Consider the following 24,853-nt stretch of genomic DNA (forward strand, 5'->3'; position numbering starts at 1 on the left):
TACACTGACAGCAGGATCAAACGATGACATTCAACCTGGCCCACAGTGATCCACAAAACACACATGCTCACAGTTTCTACAACAGGCACCTCTTCATTCTAAAAGTGGAATGCCATCACTGTAGACAAGAGCCTGTGGCGCGCTCAGCAGTTAACTCCCCATCACCAAAAGGCGCAGGTTTTTAGAAATTCTTTTACCCAGGTCTTCACTTACACAGTTTGAAAATGTCTCTGACCTACAGGGGACTCATCTAGGCATCAGCGGCCGACGTGCCTCGGACGGAACCCTTCTTACGCATCTAAATGTAAAATAAAATCATGAGCTGCTAAAATGATTCTACGTAGGGGTTAGAAAGCAAGTGGAGAAAAGAAGGCCTAGCAATGACTACATAGCTGTCTGCTTCTCATGTAGACTTAGAAGGGATGGAGTTCTGAGGTCCTGGCTCCAACCAACTTGTGTGAGGTTTCCCTTAAAAAGCCTTAAAATTTATCTGTATCTGAATTTAAACAAAGACCTCCAGTCTGGTAGCAAATTATCAGGGATACATTTCCAAGGGAAGTTGTCATTATGCTTTGAGAAAATGCTTCAGGGGAAGGGGGCATGGTGTGGTCCACCTTTCACTGCTGTCTCTGGGTCAGACAGGAAGATGTGAAGGTGCTGCTACTTTGGCTGTTTTTAGAGAAGTTTCTTAGTGCTTTCTGGATTACTGAAAAGAGTAAGGATCAAAGGAAGAGACACAGACAAACAGCAGATAGGAAAAAACAAAACAAACCCACAAATCCGCAAAAGAGCAGGCATTTCTAACATTTACAGACCAAACAAACAAACAAAAACTCACAGAAGAAAACCAGAAAAAAGAAAGAAAACAAACAATACTGTATTTCTACAACAATTCCTTCCTCCAATCCACCCCTGGGTATGGCCAGTTCTCTTCCACCACCTGGCTAATTCTTACAGCTCTGCAAACTTCAGGCTACATACACATGCATACGCGTGCATACACGTACATACACATGTATACACGTGCACACACGTGCATACATGTGCATGTCCTTTCTATGCCAGGTATTTTCAAGTCTAAAAGTGTTTTGATAAAAAGGATGTCAATTCTTAAAGTATCTGTGAATTAAGAATATTACACTGTATGAGAGTCTTTGACTAGGCATGAGAAGAAATTCCTTCCTGCTACATGTGGGAGCAGAAATTGTCACTTCTAGGCTAGGGGATCTCGCGGTGTGTTCAGATATCTGCAGGCTGAGAACTTTGAAAGAATCAAGAGTTGGGAGCAGTAGACCTCAGACATATTCTGTCTGTCCAAGGAGTCAGGGTGCGAGGGCCTGGTCACCAGGTGATCAGTCTTCCTCAACTGACAGTTTAACACAAAACGCCCAACTAGGGCAAAGGTTCTTCCCTGAGGTTGGTTTTCTGCCACCCCGAGGTTTTGGGAAACACTAGCTGGAAGCAGCCACACTACAGCTTAAGCAGCTGCTCCAGAGTAGATGATAGAAGGAGTGAATATTCTGGAATCTGGAGCACTAGAAGGGAGGGTACAGCAGAGGAAGAGTTCCTGCTGGGAGGGGTGGCACCAGGACTGCTCCTTAAAGGAGTGATGTGGGATGCCCTCTGTATGCTGTGAATATGCTAATAAAGAAGCTGATCTGGCTAATAGTCAGGCAGAATATAGCTAGGTGGGAAATCCAAGCAGAGAGATAGGGGTGGGAGGGGAAGGAAGGCAGAGTTAGTCAGAGACACCAGTCACTACTGGAGAAGCAAGATGTGAGTTAACATCATGGCCATGTGGCAATACATAGATTAAAAGAAATGGGTTAATTTAAGATGTAAAAGCTAGTTAGTAATAAGCCTGAGCCATTGGCCAAACAGTTTGTAATTAACAGCCTCAGAGTGGATAATCGTGAACTGGTGGGCGGAGAGAAACCTCCAGTTACAGAGAAGCACCTAACTATTGAGAAGAAGGGAGCACAGGATGAGAGAGGTGTAAAGGCCAGAGCAGCATGACCCAGGCTTGATCATTCCACCACCCTACTCCAAAGACCCAGAACTTTGCTGCAGCAAGAGAAAACCAACCCCTTTATAATGCTGTCTCTATGGGAAGTTTCAAACTCAATCAACCTAAAATAATCTAGAGCAAAATCCATTTATAAAAATATAAGATAGGTTAAAACATTCTATTGCCCTATTAAGAACATATAGCCTACTCCTTTCTAAAGATTGGTATAAGGCTAATTAGAAGCAGGCCTGCTCTGATCACCCTAAGTAACCGACTGCAGACAATTCTTCATTGTGCTATAGCAGAGACAGCATTCCTTCCCTATCAAAGAGCCTGACTTCCCACCACTCTCTGGTGATGTGGTGATGTGAGGGCTCTAGTCTCACATCAGATACCACACCTGCAGGGCCTGCAGAGCCAGGAACTTTAGCAGGCCTCAGGGTGACTGTGTGGAAGTCCTGAAGGCCCTAGGCACGCCCTGGATTTACTTCCCACTTTGGGAACGAACTACCAACTGCAGAAAAGCCTGGCTCAGTGAAAAATCAAAACCAAATCCTTGTGGGAGGAAGCTAAGGAAAATGGCCTTGGAAGAGTGCAGATGCCCACTGGCTATGGGCAGGAGCTAGGGCAAGTTTAGCCATGAAACTATACCCTGACCTCTTGTCAAGGACTACTGCAATCTGCCTAGAGTTTTTCAAGTAAGAAAAGCTTACTGCTAAGTGGGAGGTGGAACTGGTGAACTCAAAGGACTCCCTGTCCTCACCTTGCCTACGGAGGAGCTGAGCCCAAGGCATCTCTATGTAAAATGAAAAGGACCAAGACAGGTACTGTTGCAGAAAAACTGATGCCCAAGACTCAGTACAAAGAGCACTGGGATGTTTTTACAAGGAACATATTTAGGTTAAGAAAGCTTTAGTCCACCTTCAGGAGTGTCCAAAAGGTTCCATTTGGATGAAAATACGCGTGGTGAGAAACGGCTTGCAGTAACTCTGTCCAACTCCAGGTCTACACTTGCTAAGAACACACAGGTTTATAAGGGAAACAACCACCACAACCAATCTTACTGTTTCGAGTTCTTTCTGAGTCTCATCTTCCATTCTCCTAATGTCTTCCATTGTCAGATCGATCCACTTGTCAATCCAACAAAAGAGCTGGCGATGTAAGTTTGTAAATATCCGTTTTTCTTGCTTTTAAAACAAAGTGGCAAAAACATCCAATTAGTGATACATGCACCAAACAGCCCATAAAACCAACTTGCACTTAGTTAAAAGACCACTTTATACAACAGCAGAAACTAGGCCAAGTATGGTGGCACATACCTTTAACCCAGCACTCAAGAGGCAAAGGCAGATCTCATGAGTTCAAGGCCAGCCTGGTCCACATAATGAGTTCCAGAAAAGCCAGGGCTATGTAGAGAGAGAGACTTTGTTGCAAAAAAAAAAAAAAAAAAAAAAAAAAAAAAAAAAAAAAACCCAAAAAGAAATAAAATAAAATAAAAATTCTTTACATCAACATTAATTCTAGCCTAGCATAATTTTATACAGGGAATCAATTCCCTGTGAAGGGGCAGCATTGCAGCTCAGCAGGTAAGAATGCTTGCTTCCAAGCATGATGACTTCAGTCCAATACATGGATTCATACGGTGTAATAAGGAGAGAACCAACTCCCAAACTGTCCTCTGACCTCCACACCCATGCAGCTGGTATACACAATGACATATAACAAACAAACATAATTCAAAACTTATTTTCAAAGTTCCCTGAGAAATGGGAAAGAATCTCCATTGGCGAAAGGATGAATGGTCTGGTAAAAGCCAAGAGCGCACAGCATGCATAACTGAATTCCATATGCTCCTGCTGGGCTTCATGTACTGACACCTGTTCTCAATGCCACGGAGCAAAGGTCAACTGGATTTTTCTACAATAAAAGCAGACCCAGTCTTCTCTCTGCACTGAAGGAAACCCCCGTGCTTAGACACATAGCATTATGTACTCTGCACTGATTCTTCTGTGCACTACATTAGTCCCATGTGTATGCACACACATAAACATATGAAAACCATGTATAGAAATAGCAAATTTAAATACCCGACTATTTAAGTTGTTTTCAACTTTCCCAAAAATGAGAGCAAAATACATAACAATAACCGACACTTTGGGAACAATTTTCAACTTTCCCCCATGAACAGAAAATTGTATGTCTACACATGCGACTTTTAAATTGGACTGTCAACCTACTTATTACAATGTCTAGGTGAGAAAGAAGGCCAGCACATACACAGTGTGCTCAAGGGATGGTTGTGAATAGGCGGAAGAAGCACTGTGACATTCCGGGGGTAACAGAGACATCTTTTTATTTCCTAGGGTTTCTTTTTATGTGTATGCATGCATGTCTGTGCACTGCATGTGCACCGCAGAGCCCATGGAGGACAGAAAGTGGTATGAATCCCCTATGCCTGGTAACTATTATTACGAATCGTTGTAAACCATCATGTGGGCGCTGGAATCAAACCCAGGTGCTCTGGAAAAGCAGCTCTTAACCACTGAGCTGTCTTTCCAGTCCCCAAAGATATCTCTATAATGATGATGGGGGTAAATACTATAGGAACAGTAACCATAGGGTATTCCTGCATCTTCCTGTGTATTTACAACCTATTGTATTTTGTTGCTCTGTGTGATGTTGGGCAACACTATACATAAATGTGTTTATATCACTGTGATCCCCTTCTATATCTAACTGCTTATGTCATCTTCATTTTTTGTTTTATTTTGTTTTTGGTTTTTCGAGACAGGGTTTCTCTGTAGCTTTGGAGCCTGCCCTGGAACTACCTCTTGTAGACCAGGCTTCATTTTTTAAAAAAGAAATTAGGATAGGGATCCTCAGATCATGTTACCAATTCAGGGTCTACCTACTCTTGGCAAGACCTCTACAGAAGACACTCCAGACAAGACAGCGTGACTGCCAGGATACTAGGTCTCTTCATGGCTGGGCTAGTCACGGGAGGGACTTTGTACTGGAAGCTCACTGAATAAACACTGCATCTCCTAAGCAGTCCTGTAAGGGCGGGAGATGACTCAGTGAGGCTAAGACCACAACGCAGCTCTTCCAGATGACCCAGGTGTGCGTTCCAGCACCCACATAACGGCTCTCAATTGTTTCTAACTCCAGTTCCAGGGCATCTGATGCCTTCTTCAAGGCTTCCAAAGGCACCACATGCACACGATGCACAGATATGCGTGCAGGCAAAGTATCTACACACAAAAGACCTTAGGGGGGGAGGGAGGGAGGAGAAAAAAGTCTCTTAAAATCTTGTTATTTGGATTTGATGTTTTCAGGGGATCAGACAGACATGGTGACAGTAACTTTAATGTCATAAAGGATAAAATGCTTGTCATAGAAACCATTTTCCAACAGTCACCTTCTCTCAAATCTCCCACAAGCAAGTCCCACTGTAAGCAGATTTACCTTTTGAATGAAGTTTTCTACTTTGCTCTGCAGCCCCCACCACTTGAACTTGATGGTCACCAGCTTATAGGCACACATCTTAGGACAGTCAGGGGTGTTTGCCAGTTCCTTCTAGATGAGAAAATGGAAAAACTGTGACTTGGGTACAGGTTCTGATCAAGACTGACTACTATAAAACAACATCACAGACACACAAGGAAAACTGGTCTTGTGCTTAATTCAGAAATCTGAAATCATCTAAACAAAAGGCCAGTACTCCTCTCCTGCCACACACCAAGTTACTTCCCAGTTGTGAGATCTCATAGCTGAATCTGATAGCTGCTGTCACTGTTGTCTTTTGGTTTTGATTTTTCTGTGTAGTCCTGGCTGTCCTGGAACTCACTCTGTAGACCCAGCTGGCCTCAAACTCAGCGATTTGCCTGGCTCTGCTTCACGATGAGTATGTGCTGAGATTAAAGGTGTGTGTCACCACTGCTGGCTTCATGGAATTCTTATGTATGGTGAAGGTCTTATCAGTAGTGAGCCTTAAACAAGGTAAAGCTCTCCTAGCTCCCACTGTGGAGTTTCACCATTTTCTGTATTTCTAAACATTTCCAAGTGGAGCAGCACAGCTGGTGAGAACAGAGGGCCACAGACAGCAATGCAAACACACACCATGAACGGCCTGTGCATGCAGTTCCAGTTTCCAGAGATCCACACAAATGATGTCAGTGGAAATCAAGTCTTTCTTGGATAAATAGGGATGCTGCAAGCAGCTGTCCTCTGAGCCATGTAACTGCCACATTAGGGAGTTAAGCTGTACCCCTTGAAAAAAAATTACCCCAGCTGGGTTTCTTGACTGCACTCCCCACCCCCTCATGGAGAGTTAAGAAGGGTGATGAGGCATCCACCTGGGTATCTAGCAGCTATCTGCCACCTAGTGTAAGCAACTCTGCTTTAACCGCACACATGGCCGTGGGGAGGGCTAGTCTGTGTATAAATACACCTCACTTGGAAGGCTGGCTTCAGCAGTTATTAAGTGGGGACCATTTACACATCACCACGTTAGGTGCTATCAGGCACACAAAACTGATTCAGATAATGTGTGTTATTTTCTTTTTTTAATTTTTAAAAAAGATACTCTATCTGCATGTACACCTGAATGCCAGAAGAGGGCATCAGATCCCATTATAGAATGGTTGTGAGCCACCATGTGGTTGCTGGGAATTGAACTCAGGACCTCTGGAAGAATACTCAGTGTGCTCTTAACCTCTGAACCATTTCTCCAGCCCACACATGTGTATTTTCAATAGTGTTATCCTTGGTGGGAACCGTTCATCAAAGACTCTGTAGTACACACAGATGTTATCAGATATGTTGAGTCAGGTCTGGACACCTGTCATCAATAAGTCAATAAAAAGAGCCAATTTAATAGTGGCAAGCAGAAAAAGGAGGACTACTTGATGTGATCACATGGGGAAGAGAGTTAAAGACATGCAGCAAACCCCTCAAGTCCATCTTTGGGGTCCTAAAGTGAAACTGAAGTTTAAATAGAGGGTTAAGGCTATGTACATAAGCCCTGACAAGATGCAGACCCACCCACCAGCGACCTGAAGTCTTATCCTGTAAGGTGGTGATAACATGTTAGAACACTGTGGAATCTCTTCCTAGGAGACAAGCTCCCCCTCTGGCAGGTACTCTTCCTGGGGAAATCCCCACTACTGAGTCTACTGTTTCCATAATCTGAAGTCAGGCTAAGACACATGCAAGTGTCTCTCTAGATATCTTCATTTCTACCATGCCAGTTAAACTGACACCAGCCTCCTCTCCTCCACTGCAAGCTTGGCTCTAAGCTGGACATCTGGTATGGTAGAGGTCAGCCAGCTTCTATTGGACACCCTGCCTTGAAGCTCTACAGAAAGGACCGTAAGGTGAGCCTTCCACAGACCATCTCTTCAATAAACAATGAGGTGAGGACATGCTAGGGCCTTTGATCCAATGAGTGCTGTTGAGCCTGAGCAGAATGTGGCTCAAGTGTCAGGCAGGTCTAGCTGGTACAAGGTCAAAAGCAGGGTCCACCCTGGTTCCTGCCATGTGGAACCCGACCTTCACTGGCTCCACTCTTCTAGACTATCCACTGAGGTGAACCAGGGATGAGCAAGCTTAGCTCCAAGGCTGCAGATAGTAAACCAAACATGTCCTTTACATCTAATGGCATGTGAAGCCCCTATATCCACACAAGGCCCTGTTCACACTTCCTGCAACACTAACAGCTCTAAGCATTTTTTCGTCTTGGACAAGTCCTGGTAACTCTGAGCTATAAACAGCTTCCTTAAAACCCTAAGAGCTGCATACCTCATTCTCCACAAAGCCCCACCCATAAGAATGACAGCTCTTCAGAATTCTCCCACAATTTATAAAAGCAAGGGGACTAAATGCAACACAGGCGCCCTCCACAGGTGGGTCAGGACTCCAAGCATACAGTGACTCCACAATGAACCAGGCTGTTTCCCATATGCTTCCTAGTGATGCTGGCAAGCTACTTAGGCCAATTAACACAGCAATTTATAGAGCCTGCACTGGGTTATAAAAATTATTTTAATGGGAGGAAGTGGGAACTGGGATTGGTATGTAAAATGAGAAGATTATTTTAAAATTAAAAAAATTTAAAAATTATGTTAAAAAATAAATGGGACCAAAAAAAAAATCCTAGTTCTTGAAGCTGTCTCCCTAGACCTCACTCTTTTTGTGTTCCATCCAATTTATAAGCAGTTATTAAAAACAAATAAAAACCCACTCAAATCTGTTCAAGGAGACAAAAGCCCGCTGCCTCAACTTCCTGGCGTAGTCTTCTTGGTAGATACCAGCACCTCACTGAAGTCACCAGAAAGCAATCACAAAAGTAGTATCAAAGAAAGACACTAATACACAAGCTAAATGTTTTCCTTCAATAATTAATATGCTCATGGTATTTTAAGTGTAATTTCCTGTTTAAAATCGACTGATAGGAAGTCATCCCTTAATTCAGGCTTTAAACTAGTGATTAAGAATAGTGATGTGGGAGTGTCATATATCAATCTGTTGATTTCATTGGTTAAGCAATAAAGAAACTGCTTGGCCCTCATAGGTTAAAATATAGGTGGGCGGAGAAAACAGAACAGAAGGCTGGGAGAAAGAAGCTGAGTCAGTGAGTCGCCATGATTCTCCCACTCCTGACAGACGCAGGTTAACATCATTCCTGGTAAGCCAGCTCGTGGGCTACAGCAGATTATTAGAAATGGGCTAGTCCAGGTGCGAGAGCTAGCCTAGAAGAGGCTAGATAGAAATGGGCCAAGCGGTGTTTAAAAGAATACAGTTTCCATGTAATTATTTCGGGGCATAAGCTAGAGCTAGCCATGTGGGCGGCCAGGTGCCGGGGACGCAGCCCCGCTGCTCATATTACAACAGAACAGGGCTTTATGAGCGGCGGTGGTGCACGCCTTCAGTTCCAGCACTTAGGAAGCAGAGGCCAGACTGATTCCAGGAAAGCCAAAGTTACAGAGAGACCCTGTCTCAAACAAACAAACAGGGCTTTAAACAGTTCCACAATCTGACGTGGTAGGATGAATTGCCCTGTTATCAGAGAAGCAAATACAAATATACTAACTTATTCAGAACAAACCCACTCAGTAATACTCTCCATACCCACAACACTTTTCAAGTCTTCTAAACGACAGCTACTGTATGCACAGCCACGAAGGACCATTTGACCATTAAAGCCAGGCTGGCCCTGAACTCAACAGTAGTTCTGCTTCTTGCACTGTATCTATGGGAAGAGCCACCTTCTTAAGATCAACTGCTCTGGGAGCAAGGACAAATAGTAGCAAGATGCATCTAAATAGCCAGACACCTGTAAAAGAACCAGGCCACGTGAAACGGGTAACAACCAACTTTTTTCTTTTAGGTTCAACACTGTATTTTCAAAACTCACATGATTTTATCACTGGTGGGAGAGGTTACCTTGTTATTAAAAAAAAAAAAAAACCCAGAAACAAAACACCTGACTCTTAAAATATTTTGGCTCTCAGTCACACATTTTAGGACAAAGGCTTCCTTTGCCTTAACTTTTATGGGTACTCTTTCAAATTGCCCTCTTTTCTTTGCCTATGACAATATAAGTGTGCTTGGGCTCCTCCCACCCCTTTTTGATGTTTACATCAAAGCTAAATAGACTGAGGTGAAAGCTCAGTTAGGGCATAAAATATTTGAGATTTTAGTTGCTTATGTAAGTATGAGTGTTTACGGTGCCCACAGAGGCTAGCAGACAGACAGCACTGGATCCCTGGGACTGGAGTCACACATGGTTGTAACTCCCCATGTGGGTGCTGGGGATTAAACTCAGGTCCTCTGGAAGTCGCCAGCGCTTATAACTGCTGAGCCGTCTCGCCAGGCCTTCAGTTTAGGGCCTTTAACAGATAAGATTGGTCCAGCCCACGTTTAAATTTTTCCTAAGATTAAACAATGCAAAATAAATCACAGGCATTCTTGGGGCTACCAGAGCATCCCTGTAAAGAGATGTGTAACTCAGATGGCTCAGCAGGTAAAGGTGCCTGCTGCAAAGCCGGACTTACCAGAGTTCAACTTCAACCTCTCCATGCCACACGATAGGAGGGCATCGACTCCCGCAAGTTTTCCTCTGCCCCTGATGCATGCTGTGGCAGGCAAACACAAGTGTATGCAAGTGTTTGCTCATGTACACACCTTCGTGCAATAAATATAATACAAATTTTTCAATTTTTTTATTCTATGTGCATTAGAGTCGTGTCCTGCATGTATGTATGTACATGTATGCCTAATGTTTGCAGAGATCAGAAGAGGGCATCAGATCCCCTGGAACTGGGGAACTTGCCATGAGCCAACAAGTGGGTGCTGGGAACCAAACCAGGTCCTCTGCAAAAACTAGTGCTCTTAACCAATAAGCCATCTCTTCAGTCCCTAATTAAAAAAAGAAATTAGAGAGACATTTAATTTTCAAAATTGTGACAGAAACAAGTAGTAGCCTGTATAGGTACCTGGGATCTCAACTGCTGAGGGCCACAGCTTCCTGATTCTTTATAAACAATACAAATGTGTCTCAATGTTTCCTCTTTATTGTTTTAAAAACAACTGCCTCTCAAAACAACAACAGAGGGTGGGAATAGAATGAAGGTCTTTCACACAATGTTCCAATCCAGCCAAAGCTGAAGATTTCATTACCTGCAGCTAAGACTAATTCTGCTAGTTCAAAATACCATTATTCTGCCAGTAAGTGAGTTTTATAAAGATTAAAAATTAAAATGGAAATCTTTTTAAAAGAAGGGGAACACTGGTTGGCCAACAAAAGAACAACCAGAAGTAAGAGAGTCCTGAGCTAACAAGAGAACAACCAGAAGTTCTGTAAGAGAGTCCTGAGCTAACAAAAGAACCCCACATTATGTTTTTCCCCACATAATTTAAATTTCATCCATAATGTAGCATGTACTAGTTAGCTGCAAAATGTTTTCAAAATTGCATTAAATAGTTTGTATAGTCACAGAATTCCTTACATTTCATGTTACTAACTATAAATGAAACTCCCCAAGTCAAATCATGTTTTCAATTTAAGAGCACATATTAAGTTACTTTGAGGCATGCGGCCGAGGCCTTCAGGGAAGCAACGGACACAGCAAGCACACATCAGGACTGAATGACTTGCAGCAGCATTTGGAGCTATGTGGTAAGCAATCAGCCAACATTAGCCTCAAGAACAAATTTCTTGAGTCTGTGACAAAAAAATATATACAAACGTAAGAGAATAAAAAGAAGAGCATCTGAGGGCATTCTCCTGACCTGGTCCTCTTGGCCTCACTAGCTTCACATGCTCATCTCGTGGGATGAGGGTGAGATGGGGTGCACTGGAGTAGAGTCAACGCTCTGCAGCAGCAGCAGAGCAGTCTTCAGTGCGGTTCACACTCCCCCAGCATTTTAGCTTTTCAGTGGTAGGCAATCAGAATGCTCAGTTTTGGCGGCCGAATTCATAGCGTTAAGTTTCCAACTGAAATCTCACTAAGAAAGCTAAAAATAAATGTGCCGTGAGGGCTGCCAGGGTGTGCACCAGCAAATGTCAACACAGGATCACAAAACACATGCCAAGCATGTGCACCACAATCTCAGAAAAACCCCATTCTCCAACGTATACCATCTTTTCTTCTCTAGACCGCTTTTACTTTGTGAGTTTTCCAGACAGGCCTGGGCTGGACATTGTGTTTTTCTACATCTTACTGATTTTCACTGGTTTATGACAGTTAACTAACTCTGTACTAAGCACCCACTGAGGGTACACCTACAGCAGGCACTGCCAGACACCACAGTGGTTTAGAACAAGACAGAAGGTGGAACAAGGAGACCACTTTGACCTGAGGCACCAACTGTACCACACGGGCGCCCTGGGGTGGGGGTTCATGGTGGAGACTCTTAACTTCAAAAAGATCCAAAGGGTAAACTAATCATAGGTAATTTCATAATTATAGGGAAAATGAATTCAAACAGGAAGACCCCTGCTTGTGAACAGATCAACAGAGTCCAGGTTCCCTTACAATACCTTGGCACAGTTCACACCCTTCCTCATCGGGAAGCGATCTTGTACAAGTACAGCTGCAGGGTCCCACTTCACTAGACTCATGAAGAGCCTGACCAGAGGCCTGCTCTGCCAAGTCACTTCCCAAACAAGGCAGCATACATTCCAGAGTCCTGAATCCTGCAGATCTGTCTAGAAGCAGAGGCATTCCACAGCCAAACCAAGGTGAAGGCTAGCAGGAAGCAGTTTTACACGTATAAAAGCTAAAAGTAAAGTCACCAAACTGTGTAATCTCCTATGAAAACCGTTCATGTCTGTAGACCTCTTTATTGCCCAGAATCCAAAATGTGGCTTAATCAGAAACCAGTTTGAGTTCCGCACGCTATAGTTACAGGGTTTTAAACACGAGACCACAGGGAGGAGGTGTGCTTTTAGCTGCTTTGGGCCTCAGGCATGTGAAGTTCAGGATTTGGGAGCGTGGCAGGCAGCATTTTCCATCAGGAGAGCCGCAGGAGGAAGCTCTAGGTGGCTTCCCCGCTGGTCTCCACCTGGAACAGGACTTTCGCAGCAGGTTCTCTCGTCGCTAACTTCCACTGTTCCCATCCCTTACATCTTACATTTCATTTGACAACCAAGGCTGTTGTCATCTTTTCACACTATGGGTACAAAGAGACAGCAATCACGAGGACAGGGAGGAAATAAACTGGCGTCTCTACAACTTGCAGCGCCCTTCTCTAGCTTGGAGAACTCAGAATGGTCATGAGGGCTGTTCCAGAATGTGACTGAGCAGTGTATAGAACAGGAGCCTGAAAGGCCAACCTCCAAATGCCAGGACACATCAAACCAGCGTAATTTCTGGGCCAACTCCTTTACCTGACCCAATTACCATATGCTCCAATGTCTGGCACTGCAGAGGCAGATGCTTTGGTAGAACCTCCTAGCTATTAACAATCATCCATCTGTAGAAATAAAAGCTTAACTGTTCAACAGTGTCTGACTTAAATGAAAAAAGATATTAGGCCTTTCATTGGATTAGAATGACACCATAATCTTCAATTTGTGAAGCCGACACTCCCAGGTTCAGAAGCGGGACACTGGAAAGCTTAGAGGAACACACACGTAAAATACTATTGCAACCCTTATGAGAGGTGGCTGTGCCAGTGCCACAAGACAAACACACCCTTCAGATAGAAACCAAAACCTACACATACATATGCATGTGTGTGCATGCACACCATGCCACAGAGAAAGAAGATGTTCATCAGCAGTTCTGCCTGGAAGCAAACTTCCTAATCAGGTTATAAATTGCTCTATTAGCATGCACAAAGTCACTTCATGTTGAACTCTAAGCAACAAAGATCTTTTAATTTCCTTCTTCAGAAGGAAAACAAGCACACAACTCAGGCTTATGTCTCTAGGGCTACAGTGTATTCCTGGTTGTGTTTGTTTTTAAGTAAAAATATGTATCATACCATAAGGGAAAAAAATAAAGCCTGTGCCTATGACAAGCCTGGGAAACGAGAACATCTCTTGAGCAGCAACACCACCTGGCTGTGGAAGGAAGGCTGACCTACACCAAGCACTAATCATTAAACACTGTAAGGACAAGGGGCTCAGACTGGTGACCAAAGGCAAATCAATCCTAGCTATAGTGTGAAGATCTCTGTGGTGTAAAACAGTGCAACACACACACACACACACACACACACACACACACACACACACGGATCAAGACCTTGACCTTTTGACACCACTCCCTGTGCCCAGCACTCACCATCATTTCATCCTCTCAATGACTGCTGAAGTTGGTGCTAACAGCTGCATTTTAGAGGTATGGAAACTGAGAGTCAAAGCTTACACGATCTAAATCCTAATATATACGTCTTCACAGACATATTCACAGTATTGGAATGCGTCTCCTTTTGTGCTCCTATCACTGGGGGTGTGCAGAACTGTCTAAGCACAGAGTTCAAATGTTACCATGCAACATGACAAATGCAGCAGACAAGGATCTGCCCCATCACTCCTTATACCTGTGAGCAGCACTGGGCTCAGGTCTGTGGACCCGCAGATCTGGGTTTCTCTGGCTACATTTCTCAATTATAAACAGAGCACCTGTACCTGACCTAGCCAACTATAAAGTTTGGAAGGTTAAATGCGACCTTTTTATAGTACCTGGGACGACAAAGAACCTTCTCGCTTCAATTGAATATAGCCAGTAAGTACAATACGAAGTATCCCCATATCAAATGAGGGAGTGTCACAGCAGTCACTAGGGTGTAACTCAGGAACAGAGCACTTGCCTAACACGTGTCAAGTCCTGGGTCTGATCCCAAACAACTAAAGACACACATGTAGGCAAACAAACAAATAGATCCCGAGGTTTACACTTAGCCTTGAGCACATTTTGGAATGTAGACTGATAAGCAAACAGCCTGCTGCTGAAGCAGCAGGTGGATGATACAAGGAGGGCTCACAGAGAGGCTACCTCTCGGCCTGCACAGTACAGCAGAGCATGTGCCATACCCTCAGCACTCACTGGCAGTGCCAGTTGTTTTGTCACGCCCACACACATTTCTCCTGTTCTCACCCTGCCACCAGCACCACCAGGCAGAGTAAGGACACATGCCCACTGACCAAACCCATAGGTGCTCACTCATTCCCATGTGTGCTCAGCTATTGTCACGAATGTAACCTTTATGTCCTTGCACATCCGTATATGGTGGTTTGGCTTGTTTTTCTTCATTACCCCAACATTCCAAAGCCATGGCAGCTCAGTCACAAGACTTGCTTGCTTCTTATGAATACCTCCACTTACCACCATGTGGATGAAGTGAGCAAGTGATCACTAAGCAGATGGGTCAGAGGAGCCTTCTGATGGGCAACATGAAGTCACTGTTGGACTTGCTTCTCTAGGCACAGCCCATTACGGCTCATGCCTGTCATCTTAAGTGTCATGAGGCCGAGGAGGGGAATCACTAAGTGTTCAAGGGCTGCTTAGGCTGTATGGTGACCCCCAGCTAGCATGGGCCCCATCATGAAACCCTGTCTCCAAACAAACTTAAGCTACTCCAGAATTTTAAGTAATAATCAACTAGAGATAAAGGTCTATGCGTAAGCATACATCAAAGTAACAAAGCAAGAACAAGCAAAGTTATTTACACACATTCTAATTTCCTAAGACGCAGAAAAGCCAAGCAAAAGTAAAAAACATTAAGTAATTCTACAGTTGGTTGGAAAACCTCCTAGAAGTACCCATGGGAAAGTAACTCTACAGTTGGGTGGAAAACCTCCTAGAAGTACCATGGGAAAGTAACTCTACAGTTGGTGAAAACCTCTTGGAAGTACCCATGGGAAAGCCCTGCACCCATGTGACACCCACCATGTGACAGGTGTGTAAAACCTATACTCCAGACTCTGGTAATTGGGTGAAAGAACTCAGTATTTTGTCATAAGCCTTCTGCTTTTTCATCCCCTGTGAAAGCACTGCTAGCCAGAGTCGGCACCACCTGGCCTAGGGGTGTCTAGAGGATGTAGCTACAAACCTGGAAAAGGTGGGGACACTGAGCAAACCCTTAACGTGGACTCAGATGATGCTTGTGTGACATTTACCACTTCCTGAGTATTAAGTCTCTAGTCATGGTTATTAGGTTGGAAGAGTTTTAAACTCTACACTGTAAACAAATGTGAAAATAAGACAAATTATGATTCTGTCTTTCCTTTCTAAGATAGGGTCTCACTGTGTAGCCCTGGCTGTCCTGGAACTCTACCCACACCAGGCTGGCCTTGAACTCATAAGAAATCTACTGCCTCTGTCTGAGTCCTGGGATTAAAGCCATGAATGACCACACCCTGCAATGGCTCACTTCACATTAAACAAAGTCAGATCCCTCCTTCCTTTTAGTTGATGCACAGCAGTTTACAATATAGTTATAACAGGAGTTATAATAGGGCCATTCAAGGGATCCTCTACAGGAGCAGCCAGCACTGTAATGACTCCTGATGTAACCAGCCAGTTAGACCCTGGCTACCAAGAAAATCCTGTGGGTAAAAAAATCTGCTCAGGTCAAGTTTGGGTGTTTATGTGCCTCCTGGTCTGTCAAACTAATTAGAATAACCTGCCGCCAACACTTAAGCCTTGTTTAAGGGATTCCATTTGGTGGAGTGCACTATACAACAAGACTATGTTGGAATTGCTTTTCCTACTTCATGAATGGTGTGAAGGTGTGCTCTACCTGAATGCAAATGCTTGCCACGAAAACTGCTTTGGTGTTCAGCTCTCCCGAAACCTACCTACCAAAAAGGTCAGGGAAACACCTGTGTGACAGGAACTCGTTTAGAGTAGATGCCAACTAGACCCCACTACAAACCTTCATTTAACATGGATTTCTTTACTGTCTGGAGTCAGAAGATGTCACAGTCCCCAAAGAGCAAACCATCTGCCCCTCTTCAAGTTCCTCAGCACGGCATGACTCTGTTAACGTAGCGCACACTTACAGGCCAACTGCAAATGGTCCTAAGTCCTTAAGCAAAGAAAACCCTCTGTGCAGTTTTTATTTTCCATTTAAACACTACCACCTCTTTTAAGAATTGGGACCTGTCAATTATTATGTTGTCAAGACTCCACTTGTCAGCAAGGTCAGCAGCCAATACCTTCCAGTTAGGTCCCAGGGGGCCTCTCTTGGTCTTGACAGAATGGAATAATGCAGGGTCTTCATCAGCTTTGTAGTCCTGTAAAGCAAAACAGAGTCAAAGATGAAGAAGAAAACCAGAAACCATTTTTTAATCTTGCCAGGCGGCTTTCTGCAGCTAGAGCTCCCTGTGCCTTTACACACGGGGAAACGGTCCACACACAGCACCCGCAGTTTGTATCCCATTATTTCCTAAACTTATGTCTCAACTATGGAATTAGGAGTGCTGAGTGATAGCAGCTCACCAAGATCAGTTGCTGGGCTGTGAAGCATTAGAGTTTGAGGGCTGACAGTCAGCAGACATGCTGAAGTACTAACACCTGACTTTCGACAACACCTGCACATGGTGGCGCTGGGCTGCTTCTGTCACTGTGAGCCACTACTGCACTACACAGACCACGTCCCTGCATGTCCCTCCTCCCTTCCCGGCTAAATCGGTGTTCTTCACGGTCATAAAAGGTAGGAACGGGTGACTGAAACTCTTCAGTAACAGCAAACCAGCAATGACTACAAAATCTACGACTCATGCATGTAAGCTCTGTTTCGTTCAGTGCATCCTGCCTGGCAGATTGTACAAAATGAGTTAAATCATTTCACTCAACTGAAGTTCCTGTCCCTCTCCCCTGCTCTCTCCAGAGGAGCCAAGTTATTTTTGGAGTGTGCACAAACGGCGGGAATTTCACTAATTGTCACAACACAGACCCAGGGTGCACCACAGCACTTGCAAAGGGCACAAACACTGTGCAGAAAGTGCCCAAACCAGGCTGAGAGGAAACCCTGGCTGCAAACTGCAGTTCTTTGGTAAGAGTCATTCAAGCAAAGCATGCATGGAGCATGCTCCAAAGCGAAGAAAATATACTGGCAAGTGGTCACTTAGAAGAGACCAGTTAGTAAATGCATATGGCATGCTATTAATTCCTAGGGAGGGTTATAAATAAACCATGAGAAAGATCAGGGAAAAAACTAAGCTTTTTAGAAGCATGCTTGGGTAAACATGTGACCCTGTACTGGAGGTCATCTCAACACTGTCTCAGAAGCTAGAGAAAGGGCTGAAATTGTTAAACACATGAAGCTGGCTGGCTTCACTGGGTCTCAATAATTTGAAATAGTTAATGTAGTACGGCCAGGACATAAGGCCAGTCAACATTATGCAGAAAGGACACACAGGGAGGAGAGCAGACAAGCAGAACCAGTCACTTCACCTGTGTGTACAACAGCACTGATTTCTCTCTACCAGCTGGGATGAGGTCATAGACCCACACCTGCATCATTAAAACTGGCACGCTTTCTCGACTCAGAAAAGAAGTAACTAAATAGGGGATCCTAAAACTTGCACTCAGAAGAAGTAAGCTACCTGAACAAACGCATACCTATAAGCCTCTAAATCATTCTTTTCTAGAGCAAAGGCTCGAAATTAAAGCCCACTTTTCCCCCCAAATTAAAAAGCATCATTACATTAATCACTTCTAGTACCATTTCCTTCCATCAAAGACCCTACGGAATAGCTACCACAGGACAGTAAGGGCCAGAACACAGGGTTGGTTCCTAACATCAGTCTAGTTCAAAGTGGCATACAAGACAAGACAAGACAAAACAAAACAGGTACCCAAAACCCAAGAAGTATCTATTACCTACCAAAGGAGAAGAGAGAACATTCAGTCAGAATCAAAACCAAACAAAACCAGTTAAGAACACACCCCATTCCAAGAGACAAGTGGCCTTCATATTCAAAAGTAAAAAGAAGCCGGGTGGTGGTGCAGCACACCTTTAATCCCCAGCACTTGGGAGGCAGAGGCAGGCGGATCTCTGTGAGTTCTAAGCCAGCCTGGTCTACAGAGTGAGTTCCAGGACAGGTTCCAAAGCTACAGACAAACCCTGTCTCACAAAACATAAACAAAAGTGGAAAGAAAGGCATACCATGTTTAAAACATTTCAGCAACTAAATTCTAACCGCCAGTCTAATGCCCAGAAGGCTGGCCATGATTCACCAGCCTGTGAGAGCGAAACCATGCCCTTTTTCTCTATTGACTGGGGTGTGAGGTGGCCATGGCCACACCAGTCCTCTTTTCCTTTTATTTTTACCAAACCTGAGCTGTAAGTGAATTGAATAGTAAACACATTTCTGTGCGTGAGTAGCTGACAGTTATAGCTTGTACTACTGTTTTATGTGACATTAATAATAAAAATGCAGAAGGCTAATACATGCCACAGCAGCAAGACAAGCCTTGGTTTTGGATGTATTCAACTGTGAAAGGGAAGAGGGAAACAGGAGTTTAGAATTGAGTGTGGAAAACTGTGGAGTGCTGTGAAATTTAAACCTGCCCCATACACATGGGAAGAGTAAGTAAACACAAAATAAACTGTACACAATTGCCTCTATGGTCAAAGGAATAAAACCAATGGCATTAAAGAAAGGCAGTCCCTGCACTAGGGCCAAGCAAATTCTGACCGGCATCAATCATTTCCAAGTCAGCCCCAACAGACTAGCAAAGGTGTCAACTGGAGGGTCAAAATAGAGAGAGACCTCACTGTTTCTTTACTCCAGTTCCATGGCAGGCAGATACGTCACACATCTACAGAAACCCTCTGCAGTAGATGCAGAAACTAAAGAAACCGAAAACCTTGTGAAAGTGTCACTCCAGACCTGACACTATTTCAGAGGGCACACCACACCAGTAAGCCTTCATCATCAATGCGAGGTAGCCATGGCTGCTTTTCCAAAACGCATCATGAAGCTCACCATCCAGTAAGGAACTGATAAAAGTTCCCTATACCTGGACTTCAACCAGAGTTTTATGTGTATGGGTGTTTTGCCTGGATGTGTATCTGTGTACCCCACACGCAAACACTGCCTTCAGAAGAATCTAGAAGGTGGCACTGGATCCACTGAAACTGGAATTACAGAAGGTTGTGGGTAATGGGAAGTGAACCTGGTCCTCTGGAAGAGCAGCCATCTCTCCAGCCCCTCCTGAACTCTTTGATCTGTTCCCTGGCTCATATGACAGCCCAGCCACAGATGTAAACAGGTGTAAGTAATCCCAGGAAGCAGACAGTTAAAAACCAAGAAGCAGTCCCAGCACCAGGAATATCCAAATGGGTCTTCTCTTTGTTTTTTTCTCTAAGAATGCAAAGCAGCAAACACTAAAGATATTATACTAAAAATATAATATAACCCAATTATTAACAATAGCACCTTAACCCTGACAGGTGAGAATAATGCACCTTGTCAAAACCTAGACATTTTGCGTGAGTTAGTTTGAATCTGTAAATGTTTAATCAGTTGAATTAAGTAGCATAACATGAAAAGGGAGAAAGTGGATGCAGTTTTCACAACCTCAATTTTGTATTTCTGCAATAAACACTATTTTCTTTTTTGAATAGTATCTTCTTGCTGAATTTTACGTTGGGTATCTGATTTGGTCTCTGGATTTGAAAACGGGTTGATTTATATCCATATCACAATGAACAAATATATTCCTTCATGTATGACAGTTTCCGCATACAGAATGCAACCTCAGCTACCAATTACAGCTGCAAATGAGCAATAGTGTGGAATGAGACAGCCTGCTGGCTTTGTTAGTATTCTGTCTCCTCTGGGATCCCAGGGGGAAAGGGAGGCTCTGATGAAGAGAAGCCCCTGGCTCATGGTTTATTGTGCTGGCCACCAGCTGCAGGCTTCTCATCTCATTAGTTCTTTTAGAATACTGTGGGTGAAGACAGCTGCAGTCTGCTTGAGTCTTCAGCTCTTGGGTATTCTGAAGGCTGAATCTGCTATGCACTTTCTGTAATCCTTGGGAAAAAAAGAGCAAATTCACTAGGCCAATGAAATACACTTAAAAAAAAAAGGTTTTAAAATCAGGTTTAAAGGGAGCAAAATCTTATTATACTAAGGTGAATTGTGCTTAGCATTTTTTGTGATCTGATTTTAATTACCTAGACAATGCCCAGAGGCCTGGTCAGGATAAGGACCTGTGAAACCATCATTATTAGCTGGGTGCACCTTTCAAGACAGTACTTGCTCCTCCATCAATAGTGCTCAAATGACACAAAAGCACAATGGCATCAGCGTAAGACAACATTAAATTTGTGCTAACCAATGCTATATCACCCAAACTCTTATTTAAGTAAAAATGAAATCGAATGGAAGCCAAGATCCGCCCCCCCCCCCCCGAACAAACTGAAGTACGATATGGTAAATAAATGGATTAGTGTCTCCATGATGGAGTCACAAACTGAAGTACGATATGGTAAATAAATGGGTTAGTGTCTCCACGATGGAGTCACAAGAGTACGGTCATTAACCTCATCTGAGGAACTGCTCTGTCCTGGAACAGGAAAGCTACACTACTTCTCGGGCACACATCTGTTATTGACCACCACTCTCAACAGAAACCACATTAATTTTGAAGACAAAGAATATTAATTTTATGAATTTTTTTAGCCTAGTGGCTGCCCCCCAAAATACAAGCATACAACCTTTGCTGAGCCAACCTAAGTATGTCCTTGCACCCAGATTTAACTCATGATTATGAATGGGGAAGGGAGTAGGAGGTAAGTTTCTTGACAGCTCGTGGAAAATCAAGATGAGCCCCAGACACCAGAAACCATTAAAGAGTGCGCGTGGGTTAGCAGAGGTGAGGGTAAGCAGAAACAGGAACAGCTACTCAAAAGCACCAGCCTTAGCAACCCCCTGATACCTGCTCATAAAGAACAGACCCAGTCTATACAACCCGCTGCCCACAGGGAGTTTCACAAAGTAAATGTTAGGATCCCGCATCTGATGATTAATTAGGTGTCTACTCAAACAGCTCAGAGATACTCACTGAGTTTAAAATGCAAGGGTACTACTGCTCAATTCAGCAAAGCTTAGAGAGGCTGAATGAAATGTGAAGACAAACAGCAAGCATCCACTCTACTAACACCACTCTACTCCCTTTAAATATTAGGAAAGAAAATGTCTCTAATCCCAAGGCCGACAGTATGCCTGGAGTTGACGAAATGTAAGCCATACTCCAGGCCAGCATGTTTAAAAAAGTGTTTGCGCTGAATGTTACTGTAACAAATAACAGAGAAAGAAATAACATTTACTAACTTGTTTAATAAACCAATTTCAACAGTTATTTTCCAATCAGCAGCTTTCTTTTCTGTTTTTAATTACATCTCCCCAGTGACTCCTCACCCTTGCAGGTTCCCACAGAGTACCATTAATACAGTATAAGTAAATCTCATTAATTCAGGTTCTACCACCTTGGAATTCCTAATCACTAGCACAAGGGCTGGGCTGAAGTTTATCTTTGCATGATCTATGAAAAAAAGATTTGCTACACAAATTAATAGAGTAACAAGATCTCAGGAGGGCTGTTTAAACAGTTCAGAAGTGTTTTAGAGCAATTCAGAAGCCTTCATTTGCATATAATTATTATGCTAATTACAAATCATTCTTATCTATTCATTAAAGCAGAGTCCCAAAGGACCACTAATTGTCAATAACTTGTTGGCCTAGTTTCTGTTACTGAATGCACCTCAGAGAAACAAAACAGCACTAAAAATATTCTATAATGCAGCCCCTCATGAACCCTAAAACCGCATTTACAAACACCTGTATGGAGACCAAAGACACAATCAGTGTGGTCGAGAAGTGCGAAGAGTGTTTCATTCTTTCTAATTCTACAGAGACCCTTCAAACAGTCATGGAATGGCAAGATGATCCCAGATGGGCTGTGGGTATCACCTCAAGGTAGGCAGAGCTAGGTTAGAGAACAACCGAGCTAGCAGCTTCTTCCTGCTTTCTAATGCTATCCTTTCCTTGCCAGAAGTCAATGCCCTGTTTATGAGAGCAGATCACCAAAGAAATAGCAATGTCAGAATTTCAGCTCTGGAAAAAAAGTTTACTACAAAATATGTGATATGACACATTGTTCAAATGACAACAGAGCAAGGAAAAGAAATGGTGCTCCCAAAGGAGACGTTGCTGCGGTACAGTGCAGATGCTTGTGTTGACAGTGCCTAAAATAACTGCCTGTGGTTCCCGCTCCATCCCTTCCCCCCAAAGGGGGCAGAGTTTACTGTTCTGGCTATGTTTTATGTACAGAATTACCCTGTTACTTATTATTTTAACATTGTCATTACTATATGTTACTATATTATACCCCTTAAAAATGAAGAGACTGTGACCCTGGTGTCATGGCACACACCTTTAATAACCTTAGTACTCAGGAGGTAGAGACACATGGATCTCTGATTTGGAGGCTAGCCTGGTCTTCACAGTGAGATACCATTCTCAAGAAATCAACAAACAGCCAAGCGGTGGTGGTGCCACATTTAATCCTAGTACTTGAGAGGTAGAATTAGGCAGATCTTTGTGAGTTCAAGGTCAGCCTGGTCAACAGAGTGAGTTCCAGGACAGCCAGGACTACACAGTGAAACCCTGTCCTGAAAAACCAAGATGAATGAATGAATGAATGATGCCGCCTGACTTTCTCATGTACACCATGTGCCCCCACCCTAACATCTCCATATATAAACATACATACACATACAATTAAGTATTTCAATGTAGGCATTTAACAGTCTAGATACCAATGAAATAAGTTTTAACACAATAAACATGCCATTATCAGCAAAGGTCCTCCTCATTCATTTTAAAACCAAATTGCACCTGAGATGTTTGGCAGTGTTCTGACGGCATATCACAGAAGACACCATAGCAAATGGTGTCAGTTAAATAGGAAATGTCCTTTGCTGGGCCGGGTGTGCCCTACCTGCCCTGCAGCTCCTCAATCCAGGATCCTGTGTGGTCTGTTGGTATAAAAATTATTAAAAACTATAAAGCCATTTCCTTTCTGTAAAAGCAGACTCCAGCACCATCATTTGTGCTTGTGTTTTCTGAGCACTTCTGGACTAAGCCAGGCAGCATAGCACTCCAGCAATGCTAAATCATGCCCCCAGGGAAGGGAAAGGGTGTTCCCTGCTCAAACACATTACCCACAACCCCAGAGCAGGAATTAGTCCTCAATACTACATTCTAAAAACAGGAACTGTAAGACCTCTGCCCCCGCTCAACTTAGGGAGCAGCCTCTACCTTCAATCCAGGACTGGGAAGCTGGGAACCAGCCTGGTCTGCACAGCAAGTTCTGGGTCAGCTAGGGGTCCAGAGTAAGTCTTCTCAAATAAATACATAGAATAAAATAATTTAGACTTCTGAAAAAAAATTTTAACAAGGAATTGCTCAAAACCATTTTCTGGCTCTCAGAATTCATCCCTCCCTGGCCCTCCCCACTGTTTTTCTTCTAAACCTGGTTTGTGGTGGGGTCCAGTCAGAAAGTACTTTTTGTGAAGATGTTTTTACACACTGGTTTTTAACAGAAATGTACACATTAAAAAAGCAGTATGTTATTTTCCCACAAGAGGGCACTGCTGCCAATCAAGTCTGCGAGCACACCAGGAATCCATGCTGGAAGTACCTGACCATGTAAGGCAGCAGACTAAAGTGGGAAAATGTTTTCACATTTATTTTTAATGGCAACCATGCTTACATTTATTTATATTCTCTTTGAAGATGATGGGGCAGGAAAGGGGGGACCCTTTACAACTCACTACAAAGAAAGATCCTGTCCAGGGCTTGCTTCACTGTGCAGCAAAGGCTGGTGAGATGAAATGGAAAGTGTATGTTTAACAAGCACAAGAAGACCAGCCACTTCAGACTTGGAGCTGTTTTCTCTTCCTTTCAAGGGCTATCCCCTGCACATGTCACACTGGCAGCTGGGTCACGGTCCTCCCACCTTCACACATGCACCATGAGCAAAGCTTCTGAAAGTCTCTTACACATGAGTGATCAGCCACAAACTCCTAAGATAGAACCAACTCCCTGCAAGCTGTTTTCTCTTATGCGTGCGCACACACACACGCGCGCGCGCACACACACACACACACACACACACACAGAGCCAAATCACAGCTATATGGACAGACTGATGGTTTATCCAAGCCATCAGGGTCCACCCACCACTGTTTAACCTGGAACTTTGGGTGAGATAACCCAGAAGAAAAATGTTAGCTCAAAAGCTGACAAATGGCTTGAATGAATATTTATTAAGCTTTTCTAGCCAGATTCTATTCTAATTTTTAAAAGGGGAA

General features: G+C 43.6%; 1 protein-coding gene across 5 annotated transcripts in view; it reads right to left on the reverse strand.

The window, feature by feature from the left end:
• Pitpnb (phosphatidylinositol transfer protein beta) overlaps nt 1–24,853 on the reverse strand; it is a 51,466-nt gene that overhangs the window by 2,565 nt on the left and 24,048 nt on the right. For 3 of the 5 annotated variants that reach the window (XM_075983683.1, XM_075983665.1, XM_075983692.1), the window contains 3 exons: nt 16,680–16,757; nt 5,474–5,584; nt 3,073–3,195 (listed from right to left, as the gene is read on the reverse strand). In XM_075983683.1, coding sequence (XP_075839798.1) covers nt 3,073–3,195; nt 5,474–5,584; nt 16,680–16,757 — 312 coding nt within the window. Of the gene's footprint in view, nt 1–213; nt 299–3,072; nt 3,196–5,473; nt 5,585–16,679; nt 16,758–24,853 lie in introns of all 5 variants that reach the window. The other 2 variants (XM_075983675.1, XM_075983701.1) reach the window with 1 other exon arrangement.

The sequence above is a fragment of the Microtus pennsylvanicus genome, chromosome 1 (genome assembly GCF_037038515.1).
Source record: "Microtus pennsylvanicus isolate mMicPen1 chromosome 1, mMicPen1.hap1, whole genome shotgun sequence".
NCBI lineage: Eukaryota > Metazoa > Chordata > Mammalia > Rodentia > Cricetidae > Microtus > Microtus pennsylvanicus.